Raw genomic sequence first — 25,115 nt, 5'->3', positions numbered from 1 at the left:
TCGGGACCAGTGACCTCTGGTCGGCGGGCCTGAAACTGCCATTACATCGCATTACATCGCATATTCCCATTTCTCTATGGGTGCTTGTGCTGTGGACGTAAACCGGCCGTAGCACAAGCTCCCATTGAGCTCCCATGGGAGCTTGTGCTACTGCCGGTTTACGGCCAGCTAGTTTATGTTAGCAGCACAACCTCCCATTGAGAAATGGATGATTCTGTTAATCCCTGCACCGTGTGGCAGTCACCTGAAGGTGCCTGACACGTGGTGCAGGGATTAGTAGATGGCACCATAGGTGCCCCATCACCCCCAACCGGAGGTTGTGGAGGAATGGGGTCCCTGCTAGGGGCCCCCAAAGTCACTTTCTGACAGGTTCTCTCTGTCAGAAAGCCCGACATGGAAAGCCTGTCGGAATCTCACATCGTAATCCCGACAGCAGAAACACCGTGCTCAGCGATTATGTTGGGGCCTTCGACTGGCCGATAGGCTCCTTGAGCCTGTCGGAATCCAGCCAGAATGGTTTCAATTTCGACCACCTACACTGTTATTAGGTGGTTGGAATTGAAACCGGAGATCACGGTCGGAAAGCCTCCGACCTGGGGTCGGGGGCTTTCCAACAGACATCATAATCAGCCCCAGATATAGTGCATTTCTACACTTTTCCTATCATGCAGCGCAGCAAGGTGGCTTGCTGCATGATGTTTTGATAAATCTGCCCCTTAATGCCAGACAAAAACATTGGGGGTAATTTTCTCTAAAATTATAATGACCTCAAAAATGGTACAGATGCAAAAAGTAATTTGTTCTGCACGGGTTATGTGCTTGTAGCTGAAATTAGAATATGTTATGACAATCAGTAAACAGTTACTACAGTAGTATAGAAGTTCCAGGCATTTGTTCTGTTGGACATTTACATGTCAGCGATAAACACCAAATTCAGAATGTACTGCTGAATACCAGTATCTGTACAAGACCTGTCCTCTACCACTAATTTCGATCATTCATGGAGGTAGAGCCGTCATTTTCCACCCGTTTCATTTTTTATCTAATGAATCCTGATTTATTTTTATCCATAATTTCGCTTCCACATTAGATTTTCCTATTCAGAGGCATATATATGAGCCCCTAGCGCCAACGGAATGTCACTTTTTGTGATACTCCAGCAGTGCAAATCACAAAATCATGTCTATGAGCCACACAACACCCATGGATTTTGACACATCTCCAGATTTATGAGAGAATGTACACCTGGAGTACGTCCAAAACCTCATGCCTCTCGAGGTGAGGCATAATGAGGAAAAATAACTTTATTTTTCCTTTTTTTTCCGAGGAAACGGCACCAAGGCAGGGGGAAAGGGCAGCAATTCACAGTATTGCATAAATACGGTGCATTCCTGCACTTTCACTTTGGTGTTGGGCAGCGAAGCAATCTGATTTGCTGCTATGCCCTATGTCAAAACCCCATTAATGAGGGCCTTAGAGTTACCACAACAAATATATATACAGCTATTATTATTATGTTTATGGTACAAAAATGATAGTACGTTTCTAGCGAGTGATTTTTGAATAATGTGCTCTGGATCTCACGAAAATTAAGAAAATTATTGCTTTGTCACAATTTACATCATGTATCATGTTACGTTTTCACTTTGTCTTTGTTTGTAAAAGCTATTTTGTTAAGCTGTGCTGAAGGCAAATATGAATCAGGTTTCTGGAAGACTAAATCAGCGAACAGGCTTGGTATTAGCAGAATAAATCCTGCTGAGAATAGAGACGGTGAGTTAAGGCTGTTCCCTGTAATGCTCCTGGCCCATTAAAACTCCCATTTTAATAGTCCTCTACCTATTTTAATACATCAGACTGATCATTAATACACCCATTAACAGGTAAGTTTTTTTAGAAACAGTGTTTGAGCTTTCTAATGATCCCGCTTGAGTATTTTTTACCAGTCACCTACGTTGTACTGACTACTTTACAACCTAAACCTCTGACACACTTACAATAAATATGAACTAATACCACATATGATCCCCTTCTCTTGGTTGCTTAACTAGAGTTAGGAACTTGGGAATCGTTAAAGATTTAATTCATACCTGGCAAGATCTTGCTATTTTTTCCTTAAAACAAATGTTTTTTTCCTACATTTTGTAAGGGTGTGAAGAAATGTCAATGGATCTGATGAAACTTGTTATTCCTTTTGTCATATTGTCCTAAAGTCTGCACAGTGTCTCTTATAAGAGCGTTCACACTTTTGATCCGATACAGGATTTTCCTTTTGAAATAAATTATATTAGACAAACAGCTCTGTCATGTTGACGGAGCCGTGCATCAAACTTAAAAAAGCATTGACAGGAACTTCCATCAATGTGGTTCAAGTTAATGCTTTTGAAATGAGTGCCAGCTTGGTGTTCATTTCTAAATTTGGTGGGCGGAATAGGGTCGGCCTGGCAGACGTTATGTACTCCGCCAAACTAATGGAGAATCCTCTTTCTGCCAACATTTTTATCTGCCCCTAGGTTATATAGATAAGAGGATGGTTAGTGAAGGAAGAAGGACAAGTGCTTTCCAGGGACTGGTTGGACATTGCTCGGTGAAGGGTAGTTTCACAAATCACGCAAGGTCATAAATTAAAAAAAGTAAATCAGTTGGGGGAAGAATTGTTCTCATTGTCCAGGGTTGCACACTACTCTTGATTACCTCCCGTGTCTAATTTAAACTAAAATCATTGGTCTGGAGGCACCGCAGGACCTCGTACCTAAGTTTTTCATCTATCAATATTGTATCATTCCTGCTTTTCTTCCTTACCAACACAATCATAAGCCACACAGATCAATTTCCTACTGCAAACCACATTTTTCCTTCTATACTGTGATTGTAATGTGATACAGGTCTCGACAGACCACACACTACAGTGGTTGTATGGATTTCAGTTGTGGATGAATGCATGGATTTGACAGAAAGAGGCTGGTAGGCCCTCTCCTCTCAGTAAAAAGACCTGTGCCTCGGAGATAATACCAGCTCAGTTACCATCAACCATAAGTCACCTCAACATAGTAATACAACATCACGAGTGAGTGCACAGATTGTCAAATTAAAATCGGGTAAAGTAGTAGACAAACAGAAAAATGTAGATGGGGAAAAGTGCCAGGGTTTCCTTGAGAACGTTTGATTCTACAATAATGTCCCCTATAAAACAGTGAAGCCTCCATCCCTTGTACAAACATTCTGTCTCTAATGTATGTATTACAGTCTAATTAAGATGCTACTACTCAAGTGTAATAGGAAAATGAGATAGCTAGTCTGCTGTAATAACTAATGACTGTTGAGTAGTGAAGTGATAATATGTGCTGGCAGAGCCAGCACCCAGAGGGAATAGCAGGTAAAAGAAGCAGATAGCAACTGCTGATTAAACCACTAATAAAAGAGCCTGTTTATAGTACCCTAAAATTTATTTTTCCTTACCTAATAATCAGGCAGTTGTTATTAGGCCTGGGCGAAGCACTACGCTACGCTCGCGTAGTTTGCGAAGTTCGCGCTACTTCGCACTACGCGAACTGCACGTAGCACAGTGCGAACACGCGTAGCGTAGTGTTGCGTAGTGCTGCGGTCATTTTTTGCTTGCTCGCGGTCCTCAACGTTAAGTTGGCGACCGCGAGCAAGCAAAATGACATCCTGGCGAGACTTTTTCCTTGTTCGCGATCGCGAGCATGGAAAATAAACCTCCCGGCGAGATTCCCAACGCGAGAAGGTCAGGTTTCTCATTGCGAGGGGTCGCGTATGCTCGCGACCGCTCGCGATGAGAAACTACCAGTTCGCGTTGAGAAAGCTGCAGCTCGAGTAAAAATCTACTCGAGCAGCAGAAAACTACAGCTCGCACTGTGCAAGATGCCATTTTCAATGATTGCACAGTGCCGGTTGCTTGTCCGCACTATGCAATCATTGAAAACAACATCTTGCACAGTGCGAACATGTTACTTCGCAGTTCGCGAAGTGCTACGCGTAGCTCGCGTAGTGCGAACTTCACTTTGCGTAGCTTCGCGAAGTGCTACTTCGCGAACTACGCCCACCCTTAGTTGTTATAGGAGGTTTATTTAGGGCACTGCTGCAATTCAATACCATTAAGCTGGAATTGTATCTCTAGGTTGCAACACATTTCGAAAGTGACTTCAAATGCTTAACGTATATGTTTGTAACAAGTTACGAGCCACATATTGAAGTGCTTCTTTTTTGATGTACAGATTTCACATTGTTTTGACATTCATGAGACTAAAGGATGGCTTCCACTAGACGGAGAGAGATTTGGGACACAATTCACAAAGACACCGCTGTAGGTAGATGAGATGTGCTCTTGTAGTAGTGGAGGGGTTGGGCGTGCGCCAAGTGATGAAGTCCAAAGAGTCAATGTTTGATTTTTAAGCAAGTCTTTATTTGCAATCAGTTAGATCTCTAGAAATTGAAGATTTTACGGTCAAGGTGAGAACTTCGTCAGTGCTGAAAGTGACATAAACAAACATTTAAAAAGTGAAATTTCCTACAAAACAGAAGGGAAAAACAAAAAGAGAAAAGGAAGACAAAAGTTTCCCCATATCCAATAGGAAGAATAAAATAGTGACATCACGATTTAAAAGCTACAACTTGAAGATAGAAGAGCACTTGCTAAGTATTTACAGTACCTTCTATGTTGAATAATGAAGTGTTAAAGGGATGGGGCAAATGAAAACATTAGGACAGACAATATTTGGAAAATTAATTAGTTTAAAATCTAGGAAATTGTGTTACCCAACATCCTATGTGGATTCAAAACAGAGGTTTTAAATGAATGCTCAATAGCGAGTTTGGATACTTTCTACAGTCTTATTGCATTAATCACGTTTAAAAGTTAAGGAAATTGACAAAGCGGAAACAGAAACTTTTTAATATAAGTTAGGACAGAGAAAGACACATTTATGTTGTGACAGATAGCGCGTTAATTCACTGGCTAACAAATATATACAGAATATATTCAGAAAAGAGAGAAATAAGTGGACTGGAGGAGAGTAAGGCAAGGGTGCATCCCACCTAAAATTTCAAGTGACTGACGGTGAGAGATTTAAATTACTTAATGGAAACCAGATTTGTAATAAGGTCTCACCTCAATGGGCGTGTGTCCCTCTTTGTGGGTAAAGAAAATGGTCTTGTAGTACTTCGGGTCCCAAGAATTTAAAAGAGGATTGTCTAGAAGATCAGGGTGTATGCGACCATGCATAAGAATTAATAATATACCCACTACCCTATATTGAAATAATATTGCAAGTCACCTTGAAGTTCTGGGGCCTTATTAACTAATTCCATATTTATCTCTGCTCCTCTACAAGGTCATTGATAACAAGGCGGCCTGCAGTAGTCATATGCCTTATGGTACCAGAAACGCTATCCCATGTATTAGCTCAACTAACTTAGTGTGACGGTTTAACACCATGTCTACAAAATAGCTGTTGTCACTAGGTGGCCTTTCCAAGCCAAACTATTAGCTGTAAGACCATGATTGCAGCATTACACTCTGCTTGATGACAAGGGCCTCCAAAGGCAGCTGAAAATGTCTCACCTGTGTATCAAGAGGGCATATGTTTCAGTTGTCATTAAGCATGTTGTGTGAACACTGTTCCTTACCTTTTTCTTTCACGTTTTGTTTTTCTGCTTGCAGTGTACACCATTGTCTCTAAGGTGCACTCTGACCGCAATGTCTACCCTTCTTCTGGAGTCCTGTTTGTTCACGTATTGGAGAGAGAATACTTTAAAGGGGAATTCCCCCCTTACCCCAAGCCTGGTATGAGACCATTTATTTCATATTTGTGAAACCCTTCTTACCATTCAATGATATACTAATTTAATGGAATGCTCTTACTTTTCCTATATTAAAAGATGTTTATATGTGCCTAGAGATTATTTATGTGATTATGCCAATATAATATTTTTAAAGATTCCTGAAGATTATGCTACTGTTGATATTATACAGTATGGGGGCGATTGTTTGTAAAGACACTTGATTGCAAACTATGTTAATGAATATTATTTAAATAAGCACCACATACTAACTCTTATTCTTAAATCTGCTAATGGACCACTCACCATAGACAGGAGGGGAAATCAGGCTTGGGGGGTGAACAGTACACAAACGCACTTATAGATTTGGGCCTGAATCAGCTCATATCAAAACAGCGTGATAGGAATATGTAATTATAAAAATAGATGAACATAACTTCACTTTTCCTCTGCATTAAAATTACGGAGAGGCTCACCGATGCATTTAATATAATCCTAAACTGAGCCATCAGTTGTCCTATTTCGTAAAGAAATGTGCAAATCGAAACCTACAGGTTTACTGACTCGCATGGTAGCTTATTTCTTTGAGACATTCACACATAATTTCAGAAGAGCACCTTTACAACAGACTGTTGCAGGTTTTGAGGCATACTTCAGAAAACATTAGTGAATTCCTGCTTACAAATATACCAATATATTTCCGCACGTGTAATAGAAAATGTTTTACAATTCCATTTAGTGAATTCTGTGCAATGACACTTGTTTTTGTTTTCTGTGATTTCAATGGGGAAAATATTTTTCCCTGGGTAAAAATACCTTTTATTATAACCCTACAAATTTTGGGAGTTATCCTTCCCCTTTGACTCCCCTCCCTGGAAAGGGATACATTTCTGCAATTGCCCTGAGTACATTTCTCATTTCCAAGTTGGGAAGTGATTATAAAGGAGTTTGGGACTAGCCACAAGCTCTTGACATTGTGGATGCTGCCAAACGTTTCAAGAAAATCAAGTACTAGAACATGTTTTTCCCAGCAATTGAGTGGGATTTTCTCTGGCAAAATATTACTCCATTGTGCATTAACAAATAATGTGAGTAAATGAATTTATGAATGCATGCTTAGTCAAATTCACAAAGAAAGTCCAATTCACAAAGAAAGTCATGATTCTGCTATCGGCTTGTGACCTCACTAGGGTGTAGATTTACATCTTTCTATCATTCACAAATCTATTACAGGTTATGCCGCGAAACCTCCACCAGTTGCAGCTTTCCAGGCATAATCCTGGAAAGCATTACTGAATTCTTTTTTCCCTCTGTAGAAGTACTACCCAATAGTCTGGACTGCTGTGTGACATTTGTATATTTGAGGGATGTTTGTTTTTAAATTGCTAAAAACCAATACAAATATATTTTTTTGAGATATGAAATACCAGCAATTTTTTGCAATGTCACGTTTTTTATCTTCTCTTTTTGAACATTTCTCCCCATGGAGAAATTCCTTTCCTACACCCTTGCCAGTTTTGGGGGCTTCCTTTCCTTTCCATACCGGGGAAAATGATTTCCTGGATTTTACAAGCATGTGTATTTTCTTTTCAGGGGTGGGTTCAGAGAAGAGTTTGAGAATGGTCACAAACTCTTGAGAATGAGGGCACCTAATTTTGAATTTATCACCCTTAGTTAAAGTAGTAAAGATCTTGCAGCTCTATCAGCCTTGACTATCTGGAAGAAAACTCGAACATTTAAAGTTCTGGGATTGCTTTGACCAGAAGTTAGGAAATGTGCTGCAAAGTTGTAAACGCCCACCTGTGGGAACTTAGTAGGGAAGGCTAAGGACCAACCTGCTGGGTTCCTACTAAGTCTTGGGGTTCCTACCATTTCAAACTGTATGTGGAGAAGACAAATAATGAAGATTATTAAATAGCTGCCTGGTATCTGCCTTGGAGAAGAATAAGTTCTTGTATCCAGCCCCCTCCTTGCACAAAAGACACTGCAGTGGCTCTTAAAGAGTTGGATAAGCTAGCTTCCTGTGTCAGAAGCAGGAAGAATGAGTGAACAGTCTGACAAAGGTGAGACTGGATTTTGAATCTGACCCTGAAGCAGTATCTGTCTGACTCAGAATCCATGGCTTGAATCCCCTCAGAATAGATCCTGCACGTTTGGAAATATTTGAGAGTACCAGCCTGCACTGTAACTGCCCCTTTCCCTGCACTCACAACTTGTGTGAGGCAGAAATATTTGCTATCAACTGTTTTTAGTGGCTAATCTCTGTATACTAACATAGACTTTGGCTTTTCATTCCACTTCACAGGACACTCTACATTTTCTGTAAAAAGGCTTAACTCCTATCCTTTTTTTTATCAATTTACCTGTTATTTTATTGCCATTTTAAACATACATTTCTCAATCTTTTACTAAATCGAGAATTCTACTGTGTACTTCCTTGACTTTGATATTGTTTTGGCAATACTAAAATACACGTGACACCTTCTCTCTGGGAGAAGTTTCTTTTTTTATCCACAACTGCCTTGGGGGTAAGCATAGGATTCCCCATTGAAACCTGCTTTTTATCTTTTCAGAAATGGGTTACTTAACTTTGATAGATTCCGGCCCACTTGTTAATATTCAAGATTCTCACCCTGATGATGTTGAGGCATTATTAAAACTGAGTTGTTGATGATACCACCCCACTGTTAATACTAAGTCACAAATACCGGGGTAGTGCTGAATCTGAACGTTTATAATACTAACCTACTAACAATAATGAGACATGAATGATACTGGCCAATGAAATACTGTTTATTGTTTTCTTCTTTTAATAGTCCCATTGGTCAATTTTACATTGCATCTTATCAAGCATGATTTTCTATGTAACTAAAAATATTGCTTGGATTATAAAACAAGCATAGGCAATGCCAAAAGGTCAGGCTTTAATTATGGTACTGTTAAGCATTACAAGTAGATGGCATGGGAATGGATATATATGTGTGTGAAAGTTGTGAAGAGTAGAATAATATTGGTATAAGTTAAATGGTTAGATGACAGTTGCACTATCAAGCCAGATCTAAAAATCGATGTAGGTTATTGACTGGCCACCTACAATCTGTGCTGACACCAGAGAAAAACACCATAACGTATCTAGTTATCTAAGATGCTTAAATAGCTTTACAATGTCATGTGTGTTTGTCCCGGAAAGTTCAAGCTCAGTTAGCTGGATAAATAAACATAATGATCACAGCTGTGTGGAAGGCAAGCACTTTTTGTGGAAGCACAGAACTTCTGCTCAATCAAAACATGTACTACTGGTTCCCAGTATTCAGGTAGAGTCAAAGCCTCTTTCTAGTGATGCTCAAATAATTGTCTGTCAACAGCTGCGCTTTCAAGCAAGATCATAAAACTAGCTTACCTATTCCATAAGGGCAACATAAGACTAAAGCACAACAGAGAAAAGAAAAGAGGCATAATGAAGAGAAAATCTGCAACAATAAATAGTCATGTATTAATGTGTTGGGATAATAGAGGACTCTTCACCTAGTTATTATTTAGAACATTTGTACAAGCATTTTCATACAAATAATTATGAAGAGGGTAGCAGTGTGTTTTACATCTCTGAAAGTCATCTGGCAGGCCTACATAATTACTTTCCAAATGATGTAAGTTACATAATTTTACTGGAAGGGCATAATTATACTCTTTCGAATTGTGTGTTAAGTTGGTTGCCCCTGCTGCAGGTTTGACATGAACGCTTGCTATTATCTTGAGCTGAGGTGGAATTTATTGATCTAAGCCTCAAAAGATCTGTGTTTAAATTAAGTAGATTTCTAATTTTGAAAATATCTCAAATTATTCCCCATTTAGTTTTCAAAAGGTATTTACATTTAGGGCAATCAAGAATCAGATGTGTATATAAGCCTATGCTGTTTTCATAATGCACCAATGTTTGGTTGCACTTAGCTTTTCTTTAAATAAATGTGCTCGTGTCAATAATGATTTAGAGTCAAGAATGACTTTATTTTTTACATTTGTGTGCCAAAATGTGAAGATTCCGTCATCCATTTGATTTCAGTTACCAAAAAAATTGTTGTTTCATCTACATCATGCATCAGACGACAGACACTGGGAGGTATGCCAGCAGTTTTCAATGTTTTATTGTTCTCAGAGGTCTGCAGGAGTTGAGGAGCAGTTACCATGAGAGATATAGTCCACGTATATTCTTTTTAGGATAACGTACTGATTATAGTTACTATTGGTTAAGACAAATTCATATTTTATTGATTAAATTATGTTAAAATACAATGAGTTGTGATGTGAAGAAGAAATAAAATGTCTGACCTGATAAAAGAATGCTAAATCAAGGAACACAGTATTGCTAACAGAACTAAAAGAATCGAGAGAGCAAAGCAGCAATCTAAAAATATCTAAAAGTTTTTTTTAAATAATCCAAATTTCAACTATAATAAAGCTCAAACTGAAGTGAAATATTGGTCACTTATTTAAAGGAACTCAAAATGTCATGCTTGTGGAAACAATTCAGGCAAACTATTAGGTAAGTGCAGAACATCTAGAAAAAATAGTTAAAATAAAAATAGCATCATCATGATGAAGACATTTTTACGATTGTGTCTGCTACCTACAATGATATTTATAAACATAAGAATATGCTGTATTTTGTCCTACTCCAAAATGTCGTGATCCCACATCCAACATATGCTTCACGTACTGTAACACCTCTTCAAGCCTATTGTGGGGAAAACTTCATGAAGAGATGAATTGTAGAATGGCAGAACAAGGGAAAAAAAGGAATGAAAGACAAAAAGAACAACATCTTAGAATGCTTTCTTAACCTTCAACTTTCTTGAACCTTCCTTGCTTTAAGACTGGAGCTTCAAAAGTGATCCCTTTAATACAATTGAAAGATCATTTTAACCATTTTACCAATACGTGCTTCAACTGTTCAGTGGCAAACACAAAACCTTCAATGAACTGTTAATAATATTCACATAAAGCCAAGAATGATATCACCTGTTTACACATTAGTAGGAGGCTGAACATAAGTGATAGCCCTGGCCAAATAATTCTTGGGTGAAAAGCCTACAAGTGTTAGATTATTACTTAAATACTAAACATTTTCAGTAAAAAAAAAAAAGTTATTTCTCTAATTGTACACTCTCTTCTGTCTACCTCAAGAGCAGCACATAAATAACACCAAAGTTCTCACCCAAATTGCTGCTAGCATCAAGAGCTACACTGCCTCCTACGCAGCTGACACACAGCCACATACAGGCCTGGAATGACAGTGCAGTGCTTAAGAGTTCTGTCTATTGCTCTGCACTGCTAGAAGACAACACACGGCCTGACTCCCATCATATCACCTCTTCTAACACTCCAGTACCTGGTCAACAATTCTATTGTGCTCCTCCACTGTACTGGCATCTATCAGAATACCATCTTAAAAGGTGTGAATGAATCAATACCCTAGAACAATTTGAACATTATTATTTGAAGAATTGAGGTAGCAGAGGCTATTCCAAGAGGTGTCCGAAGATGTCTGGAAGCTCAAAAGGCATAATAAAGGTTGTTAAATACCAAGACGCCTTTGCCAGCTCTATTTGATAGTATGTTGATCTCAGGTTTATAGTGGAGAAAAATGTTTACATTCTCCAATTGTTCAAAACTCTCCAAAATATTCAGGAGTGGGTGACAGCTTGCAAGTATGCTCTTTCTGAGAGACCTGAATTTCGTACACAATCAGATTTTATCAGATTTCTTTTGCTACTTCAACTTTGGCAACCCATTTTGCATCAACCAGTTCTTTTTATATCAAACTTCTTCAATTGTTTCAGATGATCTAATAGGTGCCCTCTAGCACTCAAAGGAACTTAATGTACAAAATGCCATATTGGGATTGCTGACTCTTTCAAAATGATTTTGAGAACAAATCCTTTTACAGATTCCAATTTGTCTTTGAGTACATCTTGATGGGAGTCCAAATACTCTGGAGTTCTCCATTCTCCAAAGTGCTTAGAGAAATTTGACATGCTGTTTACAATTTATCTACCATACTCATTGTGCCTGGGTTCACCGACCAAGAGTATTATAACCTTTGCGTGCTACATAAACCTTTAGGAAATTTCATGATCTTTGTTGGACACTTTCTCCCAGAAAAAGATCAACATGTCAGCTGTGTCTCCCCAGCAAGCAATAACCTTAATTTCAGGAAGTAACAAATTAACATTATTCTATTCAGAGAACAATATTTTGTCTGAAATTATTGCGAATGGTCATGTTAATTTCTGTAACTTCTCCCTATTACAGTGTCATACACAGGATCCCCCTTTTCATTGAGAACACCATCAGTGTCATCAATTATTATCAATCATTTTAAACTAGCAGCCTGAACTGTTTTCACATTTTCTCTACAAATCCTAGCAAAATGACCACATTTGTGACACTCATTGCAGGTCTTGTTTATGGCAGGAAATATAGGTGACTTGAAGTTGCTAAATGGGATCATGAATCACACTCCTCCCTATACATTTTCACTCTTGCGCTTCCATGCTTTGGTTTTGTTAAGTAAATCCCGCAACCACATTAATGGACATATAAAACTTGATAGTGCAGTGGTGGCTGCTACGGAATGGGGTGGTGGGCAGGGTGGGGGGGAAAGATAAAAAAATAAAAAACATCACTTACCTGATTAAGGCTGTGCAACACAGACAGGTGGAGAAATGCTAATTGTGCATGACTGTTGGGCCAGCCAAATTGTCATGCGCACTTATGGTGCATACATATTTCCTCTTCCCTGTGACCCATCCTCACACCGCCCTAACCAGGCCCCGAAGCCCGTACTAAAAATAAAATGATAATAATGTTATGTTATTATCATTTTATTTTTCCATTGCTCTTAGAGGCAGATATCTAAATACGTTTTGCAATGTCTATAGTTTCCTCTAAGGTGGGTTCTCGACTGCACAGCAATTGCTCTTGAGCTTTTTTGTTAAGACATCCCATCACAGTTTGACTACATAAATACTGAGACAATCAATATTACATGGTGTCCATAATTTGTAATTCGGTGACATGTTGATCAATAGGTTTGCTCACCATTTGCTGTCTAGTGAAGAACTAGTGTCTCTCCACTACAACAGTTTGCTTTTGAGAGAAATGCCACCCAAGCCTTTCAACAGCAGCAGAATATTTATCCGACTGGTCAAAATCTGCATTATCAGATTTGATTTCAGGTAGGTGATCAAAGATGATTTGTCACTGTGCACTCAAACATTTGTACAGCAGGGAGAATATGCTCTTGATGTTAAAAATAGCATCAACCTATTATCAATGGCTATGAGATACATTTCAAAGCCCCATGGCATTGTCCACAACATTCCACTTCATTCCCATAGACTGCTAAGTATCTCTGTGGGGCATTTATTCCTTGCATGACCCCCAGAATACAGACTGACTTGTGAGGCCCTTCAAAACTAATGGTAAGCATCTGGAGTTATTGACAAGTTCATGAGTCAACACGGCTGAATCTAAAATTGAAGATATTTTCTCTGCATTCACCCCTGTACTGGTTTACCTTACTTTTGACCTTTGAACAACAGTGCAGGACTGGGGCATAAATCATCCAGCTCCTGACATGAGAACTGAGCTTCCCAGACAGGGGTCACATTGATGGGCATAAGGGCACCCTTTAAGACTGCCAGATATTTAGGCTGAACAAATTGTCACACTGTGCGTCAACATCAGGCACACAATGACATATTTTCATGCTGTTTCCGTTTCCCTTAGAATACGCTTACTTGCCTGGCCTTGCATGCCCTCTTCGGTGCTACTTCAGGTTCTGTAACGGTAGTCCCACATGCTTGACTTTGCCTGACCTCCATGTCAGACGTTCAGTGGCACCAAATGCCACTGCACAGGAGGCATATAAATGGGCTTCCAATGTCTAACCTCCACATTTGATAATTACTTATCTTGAAGGAGTCAGCATCAGTAAGACATGATTTCTGCACTGTGCCACACCCTCTCTCTGTACTCTTCAGGCACATCATTGATCAGGTCTTGGTGATCCAATTTCAAGCACATACCGACACTGTGTACTCTTCTCACTAGGTTCAGTTGAAGTTGAAGCCTATATGTGGAAGCAAACACTGCAGAATTAGGTAAAGATGGGTTTATTGTTCGGTAAGTACTAATTATAAAACCAGTTGGTAGCTCAGCTCTCGCAGCACAGGTAGCTTCACACCAGCTCATTTAAACTTTAATATCGAGTTGGAACTGGAGTAGCATTCCAAGTTCCACCTAAGAATTCCATAATGGACATAGAGAAAATTAGTGAGCAACTCAAAATAACAGTATTATCAATGTGAAATACAAATGCTTGAACAGGTATATGGCCAGAGGGTCTCAGAGAGTCTTGGAGCAAAGAGAGTACCTCCTCCATAAAGGTGTTATTTGTCAATAATAAATATCATCAAAATAGCTTGAACAACCCATTACGATTAGCTATGTTTACTGTTTCCTCCATGGTCACTGATTAGGATCATGTCATAGATCAAGAACAATGCAGAGAAGCCACTGATAACGTTCTGAGAACTGTTTCAGCACAGAAAGCATGTTTTGCTGCAAACCTCTTGAATTCAATAAGGACACTGCGATGAGAACCTTTTCAACATAGCAAACACAAGGAGATGATGGATGGAGCGCTGAAACTTTTCAGACACTCACCCATAGTCACAGATCTGGGTTGAATCCATCATCGTTCTTCCGCTCACTTCGCCACTCCAGTTCAGACACAGCTATATGCAAATCAGTCTTGACCCTGTGCCTCATGGGAATAGTCCAGCCAGAACTGCCACGCCATGACTTCCCTGGACCGGAAACAAGCATCCTGGGACCAGTTTCGGGCTAACAGCCCTCATCAGCCAGGATAGCTTGAATTCAGTGGCAAAGTGAGCAAAGGACCCACGTCTGGGCATACCCTGCCAACTTTGGGCGAACAAAGCAAACACAAGGAGTTGGCAGTTCGGGCTGGACTGTTCCCATGAGGCACAGGGTCAAGACTGATTTGCATATAGCTGGGTCTGAACTGAGGTGGCGAAGTGAGCTAAAAAAGTTTCAGCGCTCCGTCCATCATCTTCTTATGTAACCTTTTCAACACACCATGGATACTACACAATTAAATGGAACTGTCAACTAGTACCAGTAGAAACCTAAGGAGCCATATCATGATCAGATGCCTAGGCTCAGCACAGAGCCAAGCACCTGTTTTTTTGCATCTGAAGCGTGTAAATTTCATACATCTAACTCAGAATTTTTCTGAGTTAATACATGAATTTTAGACAGAACTAGTCAGAAATAGTGATCAGAGATTGCCTCTCTCTGTTTGCGACCTGCTCTGTCTAAAGCTGATGCATTAACTTTGAAAAATTCTAAGATATATTTATGAACCGTAGAATGATCTAACACAAAAATTCACATGTCTGGATCTTGCTGAGCCGATGCAGCTCATCATGATTTACCCAGGACTCAGAAAGTAGCTTGATTGCCTATTAACTGTGGACGTTTGTCTAGAGTGTCACACAACCTTCCTGTCTTCTAAAGAGGCCATTTCATCGACCATACCCAGGATACTCTTTCTGCATGTGCTCCACATTCAAGGTTGAGCCATCACTGTCAGAAACAGAAGTAATCAAAACAAAAGATGGACTCTAACGTTAGTACACAGAGGAAGAGAAGAAGGACTGGTAAAGTATTACTACACCAGCAGCTGCACACAATATTCTGCTAAAATGATATTAAGGATAATCAGGAAAATTGTTTTTGTATTAACAGAATACTGCTTGTTAAGTTTAGCTAATTTAATATGGGCATTTTATCATTCATCATCATAGTGCTATTGGGGTAAAGAGGGTGGAGGGAAGCCATACCCTCAAATGACATGTAAAACGTTGGCATGGTGTTAGAACCTATCAATAGGGGCGTGGAATACTGCGCTGCATTCCTGCCCATGGTTCACTGGTAGGAAAAATAGAGAGATTAACTACTTTCTCTCATGCTTTATTCACATGTGTAAAGAGACAAAATGCTGTCACTGACACTGCCTGACCTCCCAAATTCTGAATGGTTGCCCTGTAGGCTTGTCTAAATGTTAATAACATTGACAATAATATCAATAAGTTCAAGAAGCTGATCCATTGGCCTTTCTAAGTATTCTGTCAAGTGGGCTGTTCCAGAATGTGATAACAACTCAACAGAGCAATGAATGAAGTGGGATGACAAAATGCCTCTTTCTATGTAGGGAAAATATTGTATTTTTCTACATTAAGTGCAGAGAAAATCAACTATTTAATTAAAGACAATGAGGCAATTATAATAGCAAATCCCTGTATTACTGATGCAAGCAACATCAATACAGATATGAAAACTAAACAATACATTATGTTACTGTGCATAACTATAAGAGGCAGTCACATCCAGAAACAACCTCTCTTATTGTAGGCAGTGATTAAAATGGCAAAGACAGGAAGAAGCATTAAGCCCATGTAAATGGCATGCACCGAGAAGAATGATTTCATCAGGAACAGTCCTAACACAGTACGTAGTTGTAATGGCCAGCTAACCCCTCCCCGCAGTAGCAATCTGCCCCAGAAAACACACCATGTAATCCTATGGCCAGGCGTAGCCAGAGGCTATATAATAAATGGGCAGTGACTGCTCGTGGTGTTCCGGCACACACCAAGTACCAAGTGTGCGTATGTCATTGTTTGTCCGACAGTGTTTAGTCCTTGCCATGTGTGCCCTCAATCTTGTACTGTGGCCCCACCACACTGGTGACAAGGGCCCACTACGCCTGCTGCATCTCCTCGTCCACACATGCTACTTCGGGAGGCGTGCACCTTGGTAAGCTCCGATTGCACCACACCACAACGTTCACCACGGCCCTTCTGCACCAGCCAGCTCTGACCTGCCTACAGCGCGTCAGTCACCAGTACTCAGGCATTCCTCTACTCGCCAGACTGCCTGCATTCTATGGACTTGCAATGCTGTGCGACCCCGGGCTGCCTGCCTTCAGCGCGTGACACGCCTCGGCGAAGCAGGCTTCCATCTGCAGCCCAGTGAGTGGCCTGGTGGGGCTCCAAGCAGGTTGACTTATGTGGTTCAGCAGCAATCCTGCAGCATTAAGTTGCATGAGACATATTGGGGGAATAGAGGACAGTATCACAGAAAAACAACATAAAAAATAAATAAGAAGGAATACATGAGAGGGAGTGGAGGACGGAAAGGCAAAGCAGGGCACACTACTGGCCACATTCGTAAAAATAAAAGCAATCACACCCTCAAACCTGCTACCCTACAATATACACCCTGCATAGAGGCCACACCCCGATGTAGACTTACAGTCAGCATCAGCCTACAGGCCTCAGAAAACAGCATCTCAAGTCTCCACACCCAGAACCACAAGCACTAAAAACAAGCCGCCATGGCTGATGGCGCCAACGCAATACCCCTGCAGTGTCTACAACTGGGGCAGTCGACCCCACAGCATGCACTCTTAGGAGTGCTGCAGCAATTTAGTGAGCTTGCTGATCCTGCCACTGCATCACCAAGCTAGAAGACATGGGTTGGAAGGCTGGAAAACTACTTTGTCGCAACCCGCAAGACTGATGGAGCCTGCTTCACTATGCAGGCGAAGAAATCTCAAATTATTCAAACATCTACCAAACACAGGAACAGCCAACGACTACTACAATGCTCTGCAGATGCTCAATGTGCACTTTGATCTGTAATTGAACCCAGAACTTTGCATGCTTCAACGTTCGCCAATCCTGGCAGCCAGAAGGGGAGACCATAGACATGTTCTATGGGCACCTACACGCAATTGCCAGTGTGTCTACAGCGGATGATCAACATCAGCCTCGATGACATCATCATGGCCCGATCCCATGATCTGTCTACACCATGAGCAGCCGAAATGGATGTTGCCATCATGCAACAGCCTGAAAAGACCCACACAGTGAAAACAGAGCACGCAGATGCCATCCACATGAATGGGAGGCAGAACAAGACCAAGATTCAAATAACCCCTCAGCAAGGGTGTTGCTGCAAATACTGTTTTTAAACTGAGGTTACTTAAATTACTTTTCAACTTTGTGCAGAGGGGTACCCAGAGGCACAAAGGGCAGGCAACCCCCTATCAAGGCCATGCGGAAACTAATGCTGGATGCCTCAAAATCACAGAGTGCCACCAAGTTGTCACCACACCACCGACATCGACTGAAAGACAATGAAGAGGAAGCCTTCCTCATCTCATTCGACAATGACCTGAAATGGCATAGGCACCCACAACCCACCTACGTGGTTCAGATTGCCATTTCGGATGTCAAGCGATACCAGCTCCTCAGTAAATGTGATGAGAATCCAACAATACCGACGCCTCCAGCCAAGACCATTTCTCTCCCCGATCTTCACCTATGGCAGCCAACCCTGCTGCCCCTGAACAGGCAGATGACAGTTAAAGTAAAGTCGGAAGATCAAGAGATCGCAACTGCATCCCACGCGGTCGACAAGGACGCCAACACTCTCTTAGGGAGCCACAAAGCAGAAGATCTAGGCACAAGATCTTTCGCACGAAAAGTAACAGCCTGCCAGGTTGATGAACTCCTAAGCCAATTCCATAAACTCTTCAAAGGACTAGGGTGCCTGAAAGCCCCTCCGATGAAACTACATATTGATAAGTCTGTCAAATCAGTAGCCCTTTGTCACCGAACAGTACCTTTTGATCCACGGCCCCTGATTGAAAAAGAACTAGGCATGCTTGAGAGCCGAGGCGTCATTAGAGAGAGGTCTGGGCCAACATTGTGGGTGTTCCCCATGCTCATCGCTGAGAAACCAAAACAGCCAGGGAAGATATGTCTCTGCATCAACATCTGTGTCCGCAATCAGACCATCAAGTGGCAGAGACACATAACAACCACAATGGATGACATCATAGCGGAACTCAGTGGGTTGAGGTGGTTTTCCAAGTCTGACCTTAACGCAGGATACCACCAATTGCTCCACTCCTAAGAAAGCAGGTATCTCACCACATTTTCGACACACCTGGGGCTGCGCCGGCACAAAAGACTGAACTTTGGCATTTCTTCAGCAGCAGAGTCTTGCCATCAGAGAGACACTCTCCAGCCTCCAGGATGTCGTAAATGTTAGTGACGACATCCTGATATATTCCGCAACAGCAGAAGAGCACCACTGACACCTGCAAGCCAAGCTGAAATGCCTGTGGGAGCATGGCATCACCCTATACTGGGAAATGTTTTCCTTTTTCCAGAACTCCATTGAGTTTTTCAGCTATGTGTTCAATCAGGATGGTGTGCAGGTCGCTCCCCAAAAATCGCCTGCCATACAACAGACCCCTGCCCCGACAACCATCTCGGAAGTCCAAAGTTTCCTGGGGATAGCTACCTACTGTGGTAGATTTATCCCTAACTTGGCTACCATTGCTGAACCCCTAGCAACCCTCACCAAGTCCGATGTCCCCTGGAGATGGGGTGTCACTGAAGAAAGCTCTTTTCAGGCAGTAAAGACAGCGCTGCTAAGCAAGACCACTATGGTCTACTTTGATACAAAGAAAAGAAACAAACTGTTGGTCGATGCCAGCCCACTTGGATTGAAAGCTATGCTCACTCAGAAATCGGAGCCCTGGTGGTGGGCCCTTTTAGCCTTCACCTGCAAAGCGCTGACACCAACGGAGGCCTGTTACTCCCAAATCGAGAGAGGCACTAGCCAATAAATGGGCCTCTGAACACTTCCACTTGTACCTCTGTGGAAGCCCGCTCAGAGTAGTCACTGACCACCAACCACACGTCCCAATCTTTCGTGGCTCCGCCCACACCCTCCACCATGAATTGAGCTCTGGGCAATCCAACTGCAACACATGGAGGTCACCTACCGACAGGGATCCAAGAACCAAGAAGACTTTCTCTCACGCTATCTTCCACCACCGACTGGGAGAACGATGATAACACAGATGCCACCGAAGCGACGATAGCCTTGTATCCCACAGGGCCGCCCCAAGCACTAAGCCTACATGAAATCAGAGACACCACCGCTACCTATCCATTGCTGGAGAAAGGGACTGGTGCTCTACAAAGCGACTTGTGGCACAACTTCTTACGATATGTTAATGGGTGGCAAGGACTGCAGAAAGAAAAACTCACAAAAAGTTGGCGAGTGAACAGTGAGCTAAGCACCACAACAGTTGGACTCTTTCTGAGAGGACAGCGCCTGGTAATCCCAGAGAGACTGCAGCACTAAGTGACAGAACTGGCTCAGGGCAGAGATCAGGGCACAGCAAATATCAAGTATTGCATGAGGGAGAAAGTCTGGTTCTCTGGTCTTGAGGCCACAGTTGACAAGATGGTAAGGCAATGGTCCTCATGCCAGCTTACCAGCTATCAATAAGTGCCCACACCTGTCATGACAGAAGAGCCATGTGCCACACTGTGGTCCAAAGTGAGTCTTGACCTAGGAAGTATCCTTGAACAACCATAGTCATTGTCGACGGTTACTCAAAGTACCCTCTCGTCGAAGTTGCCGACTCCACAGCCTTCACTAACATAGCCCTGGTGTTGGAAATGACATTCACACTCTTTGGCCTACCCGAAGAAATAAAGATGGAGAACGGACTGCCTTTACAAGTGTCTGAGTTTCAAGACCTGCTAAAGCACCGAGGGATACGACATTGCCGAATCACGTCCTGTAGCAGCAAGCAATGGAGAGGCAGTGCGGTTCATGCGGACACTGAATAAAACTCTCAGAATTGCTGTATGAGAAGGAACCAACCCTGAAGTTAGCCTTCAGAAGTTTTAGAGGGAATACTGAGGAACACTGCATTGCACCACTCAACGCTCTCCTTGGTCTCTTTTTTTTATTTTTTTTTTATTTTATTTTTGAATATTTTGCACAGGGAAATCAAGAGAAACATTATTACACTGAGAAGAAAATTAATCATAAAAAACACAGGAAAGGAACCAAATAGTCACTGCAAATTCCAAATTACAAATACAGCATTAAATCCCAAAATACGAAATGTAAAACACAAAGTTATAACTTCATCATTACATCTCATCAATTTCCCAGATCGGGCCCCATACCCGAAGACCTCTTCTTTTGGCCCTTTTCCCTTTACATTTATAAAGTGCCTTCTCTAAATTAAAAACATGATGAAGTCTTGCATACCATTCATGAAATGTGGGTGAATCTGCATCCTTCCAATGAGTCGCAATAATTATACGAAAAATGGCAGAAACCATAAAGCAAAAATAGACTTGGGAAGGATCCAAACATAGGCTAGCGTCAATCCCTGTCAAAATCAGAGTAGGAGTTAATCGTGCTAAACCACCAGTGATTTGATTAAGAAATTCCTCTATCTTTAATTTCAAATTATCCAGTTGATTACACCCGCTGAACATATGAATCATATCTGCCGAACCTTCCTTACATCTAGGACACCAATCGGTTTCCCTTTTCCCCCAACTAAAAAGTTTGGCAGGAGTATAATAAAGCCTAAACAAAGTTTTAAAGTGTTGAGCTTTAAGATTAGCTGCTAGAAATATTTTCTTTGACAAATACAAGGACCGACAGATATCGACTTCAGGATCCCCAAGCAAGCCTGCCCAAACAGATTCAGAGCTGGCAATATCATCCTTATTGGCATTCAACAAAATTAGGTATAAGTCCTTTACCCGTGGCTGCCTATGTCCAAGCCAATCAAGTATCGGAATATTATCGAGTCCAGTTATTTGAACCATTGCAATTTTGATAATCTCCCTAAATTGTAAATATTTAAAGAATGTCTTGGTATCCAGCCCAAATTGAGTTTGAAGCTCTTCAAAGGATTTTAGTTCAGACTGCACAACTAGATCACCAATTACATTAATGCCAGCCTGTTCCCAAGTTTTCCCAAGATTATCATAAAATAAAGATGGGAACAGAGACGATCCCCAAATAGCATGATATCTATGCAGCTTGGGAATCCTCAGCAATTTACTAATTTTATTCCAGACATTCCAGGCGGATCTAACAATTTTGAATCGTGTTCTTTTGTAATAACTACCATCTAATTGCCTTAATAAAACACCCGGTGCATGATCCCCTAAAGCCAACTCATAAATAGAAGGAGGGGAATCACTGCTATCGATCGTCAATGAAATTCCTACACGGTTTTTTGGGCGGAACAAAACAATCATTTGCTGCAGCATCACAGCCCAAAAATAATATAACATATGTGGGATAGCTAGCCCGCCGCGATTTTGGGGCAGAGTCATGAATTTTATTGATCTCCTGATCTTTTTATAACCCCATATAAACTGGGAGAATATCCCATCAATTTTTGTAAAAAACTTTTTAGGGGGTTCAATTGGGATGCATCTGAAAAGATAAAAAAATTTGGGAAACATCGTCATTTTAATAGTGTTGGCCCGTCCAATGATAGAGATGTTTAATTTATCTATACGCTTTAAATCTGTGCTGATCTTAGTTAGTAGCTGTGTCAGATTGATATCCCAGATTGTTGCAACCTCTGCGCTTATATTTATCCCTAGATAAATAGTCTCCAGAGACCTCCGAGCATCCTTAAACAAGGTATTGCTAGAACAGACGATCTTAGTTTTAGCTGTATTCAGCCTTTAGCCAGACTGGCGACCAAATTCTAATGCCTGAGCCTCTATACGGACCAATGCAGCCTGAGGGTCAGAGGTAACTATGGCGATGTCATCCGCATAGGCTAAAACTTTAGTACTAAATCCCCTAACCACTATAGGTTGGATAGCCTGATCATTAAGCAAAGCTCTAATCAACGGATCTATATATAAAGCGAACAAAATCGGGGAGCAAGGGCAGCCCTGTCTAGTGCCCCGTGAGATCTTGATCCTCCCGGATTCCATCCCCATCATTTGTATTTTGGCATATGGTTGCATATACATGGCCTTTATAGCCGTCAGAATAGAAGGGCCAAAACCATTACTACTTAAGGTCTGCCATAAAAAAGCCCACTCCACCTGATCAAAGGCTTTCTGAGCATCTAACAATATCAGAGACATTTGACCCCCGATCTGTTCAGTGATATCAAATAGAGAGATCACCCGACGCACTTGATCAGTTGTCCCCCGAGCAGGAATAAATCCATGCTGCCATGGGCTAACTAGGGAAGCTATTATTTTTGACAATCTGTTGGCTATGATTTTAGAATATATTTTCTCGTCAGTATTTATCAAAGAGATTGGTCTGTACGAGGCCGGATCCCAAGGCGGTTTCCCTTTTTTCAAAAAGACAATTAGATTAGTATCCTTCCAAGAATGAGGTGTGGTGCCATGATATTGTACTGCTAAAAACAAGTCCAGTAACATATGTGCTACTTCCGGCTGTAAAGCTTTATAAATTTCTACCGGGATTGCATCAGGACCTGCAGCCTTGCCCGATGCCATGGACTGTAATGCCTCGTTGACTTCAGCCTGTGTAAATTCTTTTTCAAATTCCTGTATAGCTATAGGGAGGGGGGTAATTAAGCGCTGCCCTATTGCTATTTGAGGATCAGTCTTAGATTTATAGACCTCACCATAAAATTCAGCAAAAACCTGAAGAATATCCTGGGGATCAGTTGCTATACTCCCATTCCGCCGTTTAATCTCCGGGATATTATTAGCAGCCGACCTCTGTTTCAGTTTTAATGCTAGATGTCTTCCGGTCTTTTCCCCATATTCATAATTATCCCTAACACGAGTTTGATATATTTTAGCTTTCCTATTGTTATATATTCCATTTAGTTTGGCTTTAACCCTTATAACTTCTAATTCGATTAGCTTCGCTGCATCCTTTTGTTTACTTTCAATAGTTTGAAGATGTACTACCTCATTCGTAGAGAGTTCAATCATGAGTTTTCGCACAGTCATCCTATGCTCTGCCGTAAGATGTCCAGAGAAGCTAATGATTTCCCCCCTTAGGCAAGCTTTAAAAGTATCCCAGACGACTTCCCTCGATGCGCTATACCGATTAGCATCAAAGAATTGCTTGGTCCATCCCCTAAGATGATCAAGAAAGCCTTCTGTTACCAAAAGTTTCCTATCAAAGGACCATTTGCTAGGGCGATTCAGATGTTCCGGAAGGTCTAGCTCAAGTATCAAAGGGTTATGGTCTGATAGGATCTTTGGAAGCTTACGTATATTAGCGTGATCTATAAGGGAGGTAGATATAAAAAAATAATCTAGCCTAACATATTTCTGATGGGGACAGGAAAAGTAGGTATAGCCAGCATCACCTACTACTTTACGAGTCCACACATCAACTAGTCCATGGCTCGCTGCTAAGGCTTTAAGGGCCTTAAATACCCGTGGTTTCCTCCCATCATAGCTTACCAAAGATATATCCGATAAGCCTAGATGGATATTAAAATCCCCACAGATTATAAGTGGAGAGGGCCAGGCTGTTGACTCAAGCTCCAACTTGACCCATAGGTCAGAATCATCAAAATTGGAGCCATAGATGGTACATATGGTGACTCTACAAGATAAATAAGCTATAGCCCATCGCCCCCACTTATCTGATAGGGTTCGCTCCACTTCAGGCATCCGAGTGGAGGTGTGGATAGCCACTCCTCTTGTGGTAGTAGTCTGTGAGGAGCAGATCGTCTGCTTATATCCGGGAATATTATTTAGGCTTTTCTTCTGGAAAGGAATATGGGTTTCCTGTTGACAAATGACGTCCACCCCCCATGAGCGAATAACTTCTGCGGATCTATGCCGCTTACCAGCATCGTTAAGCCCCCCTATATTCAAAGAACAGATTCTCAGCTTACCCATCGAAGTAATTTTTATTGCAATGCAGTGATATTAAACATTTTAGTAGCTCAGTAGCAGTCAAGCTATACCTTTTTCCTGATTTCCCTGATTTCCCTGGCCTTTTTTCTCCAACACCGTCCCTTCCCACCCCACTCCCTAACCCACAGTGCCCCACCCACCCCACCCATCCCACCCACCCTGTAACTGAAGGCAGCAGACCAACCAGGTCTGTAGTGGATGAATATTGTGCTCTCCCGAAAGTGAAACAAACCTAACGTACCAATACCCCTAGTGCACCAAAGAAACCTCCCATAACCGAACAGCCCAACATAATCCTATATTTCTGTATCCCTACCGTCCAGCCGAAAGAGGGAACGGAAAGGAAGGAGAGAAAAAACAGTATGCTCTATTAGATTAATTATCCCTAAGATGCAGCCTTACCACCAGCATCCAAAAACTCCTTAGCCTTTATCTCAGACGTAA

General features: G+C 41.4%; 1 protein-coding gene across 8 annotated transcripts in view; it reads left to right on the top strand.

The window, feature by feature from the left end:
- SGCE (sarcoglycan epsilon) overlaps positions 1–25,115 on the top strand; it is a 171,172-nt gene that overhangs the window by 40,539 nt on the left and 105,518 nt on the right. For 4 of the 8 annotated variants that reach the window (XM_085630845.1, XM_085630844.1, XM_085630843.1 and 1 more), the window contains exons 2-3: positions 1,666–1,773; positions 5,681–5,803. In XM_085630845.1, the coding sequence (XP_085486971.1) occupies positions 1,666–1,773; positions 5,681–5,803 (231 nt within the window). The remainder of the gene's footprint in view (positions 1–1,665; positions 1,774–5,680; positions 5,804–25,115) is intronic. The other 4 variants (XM_085630849.1, XM_085630847.1, XM_085630848.1 and 1 more) reach the window with 1 other exon arrangement.

This window comes from Triturus cristatus, chromosome 10 (assembly GCF_964204655.1).
Source record: "Triturus cristatus chromosome 10, aTriCri1.1, whole genome shotgun sequence".
In the NCBI taxonomy this organism is placed as follows: Eukaryota; Metazoa; Chordata; class Amphibia; order Caudata; family Salamandridae; genus Triturus; species Triturus cristatus.
Note: the sequence above shows the minus strand (reverse complement) of the source record. Positions and strands in the feature narration are given on the sequence as shown.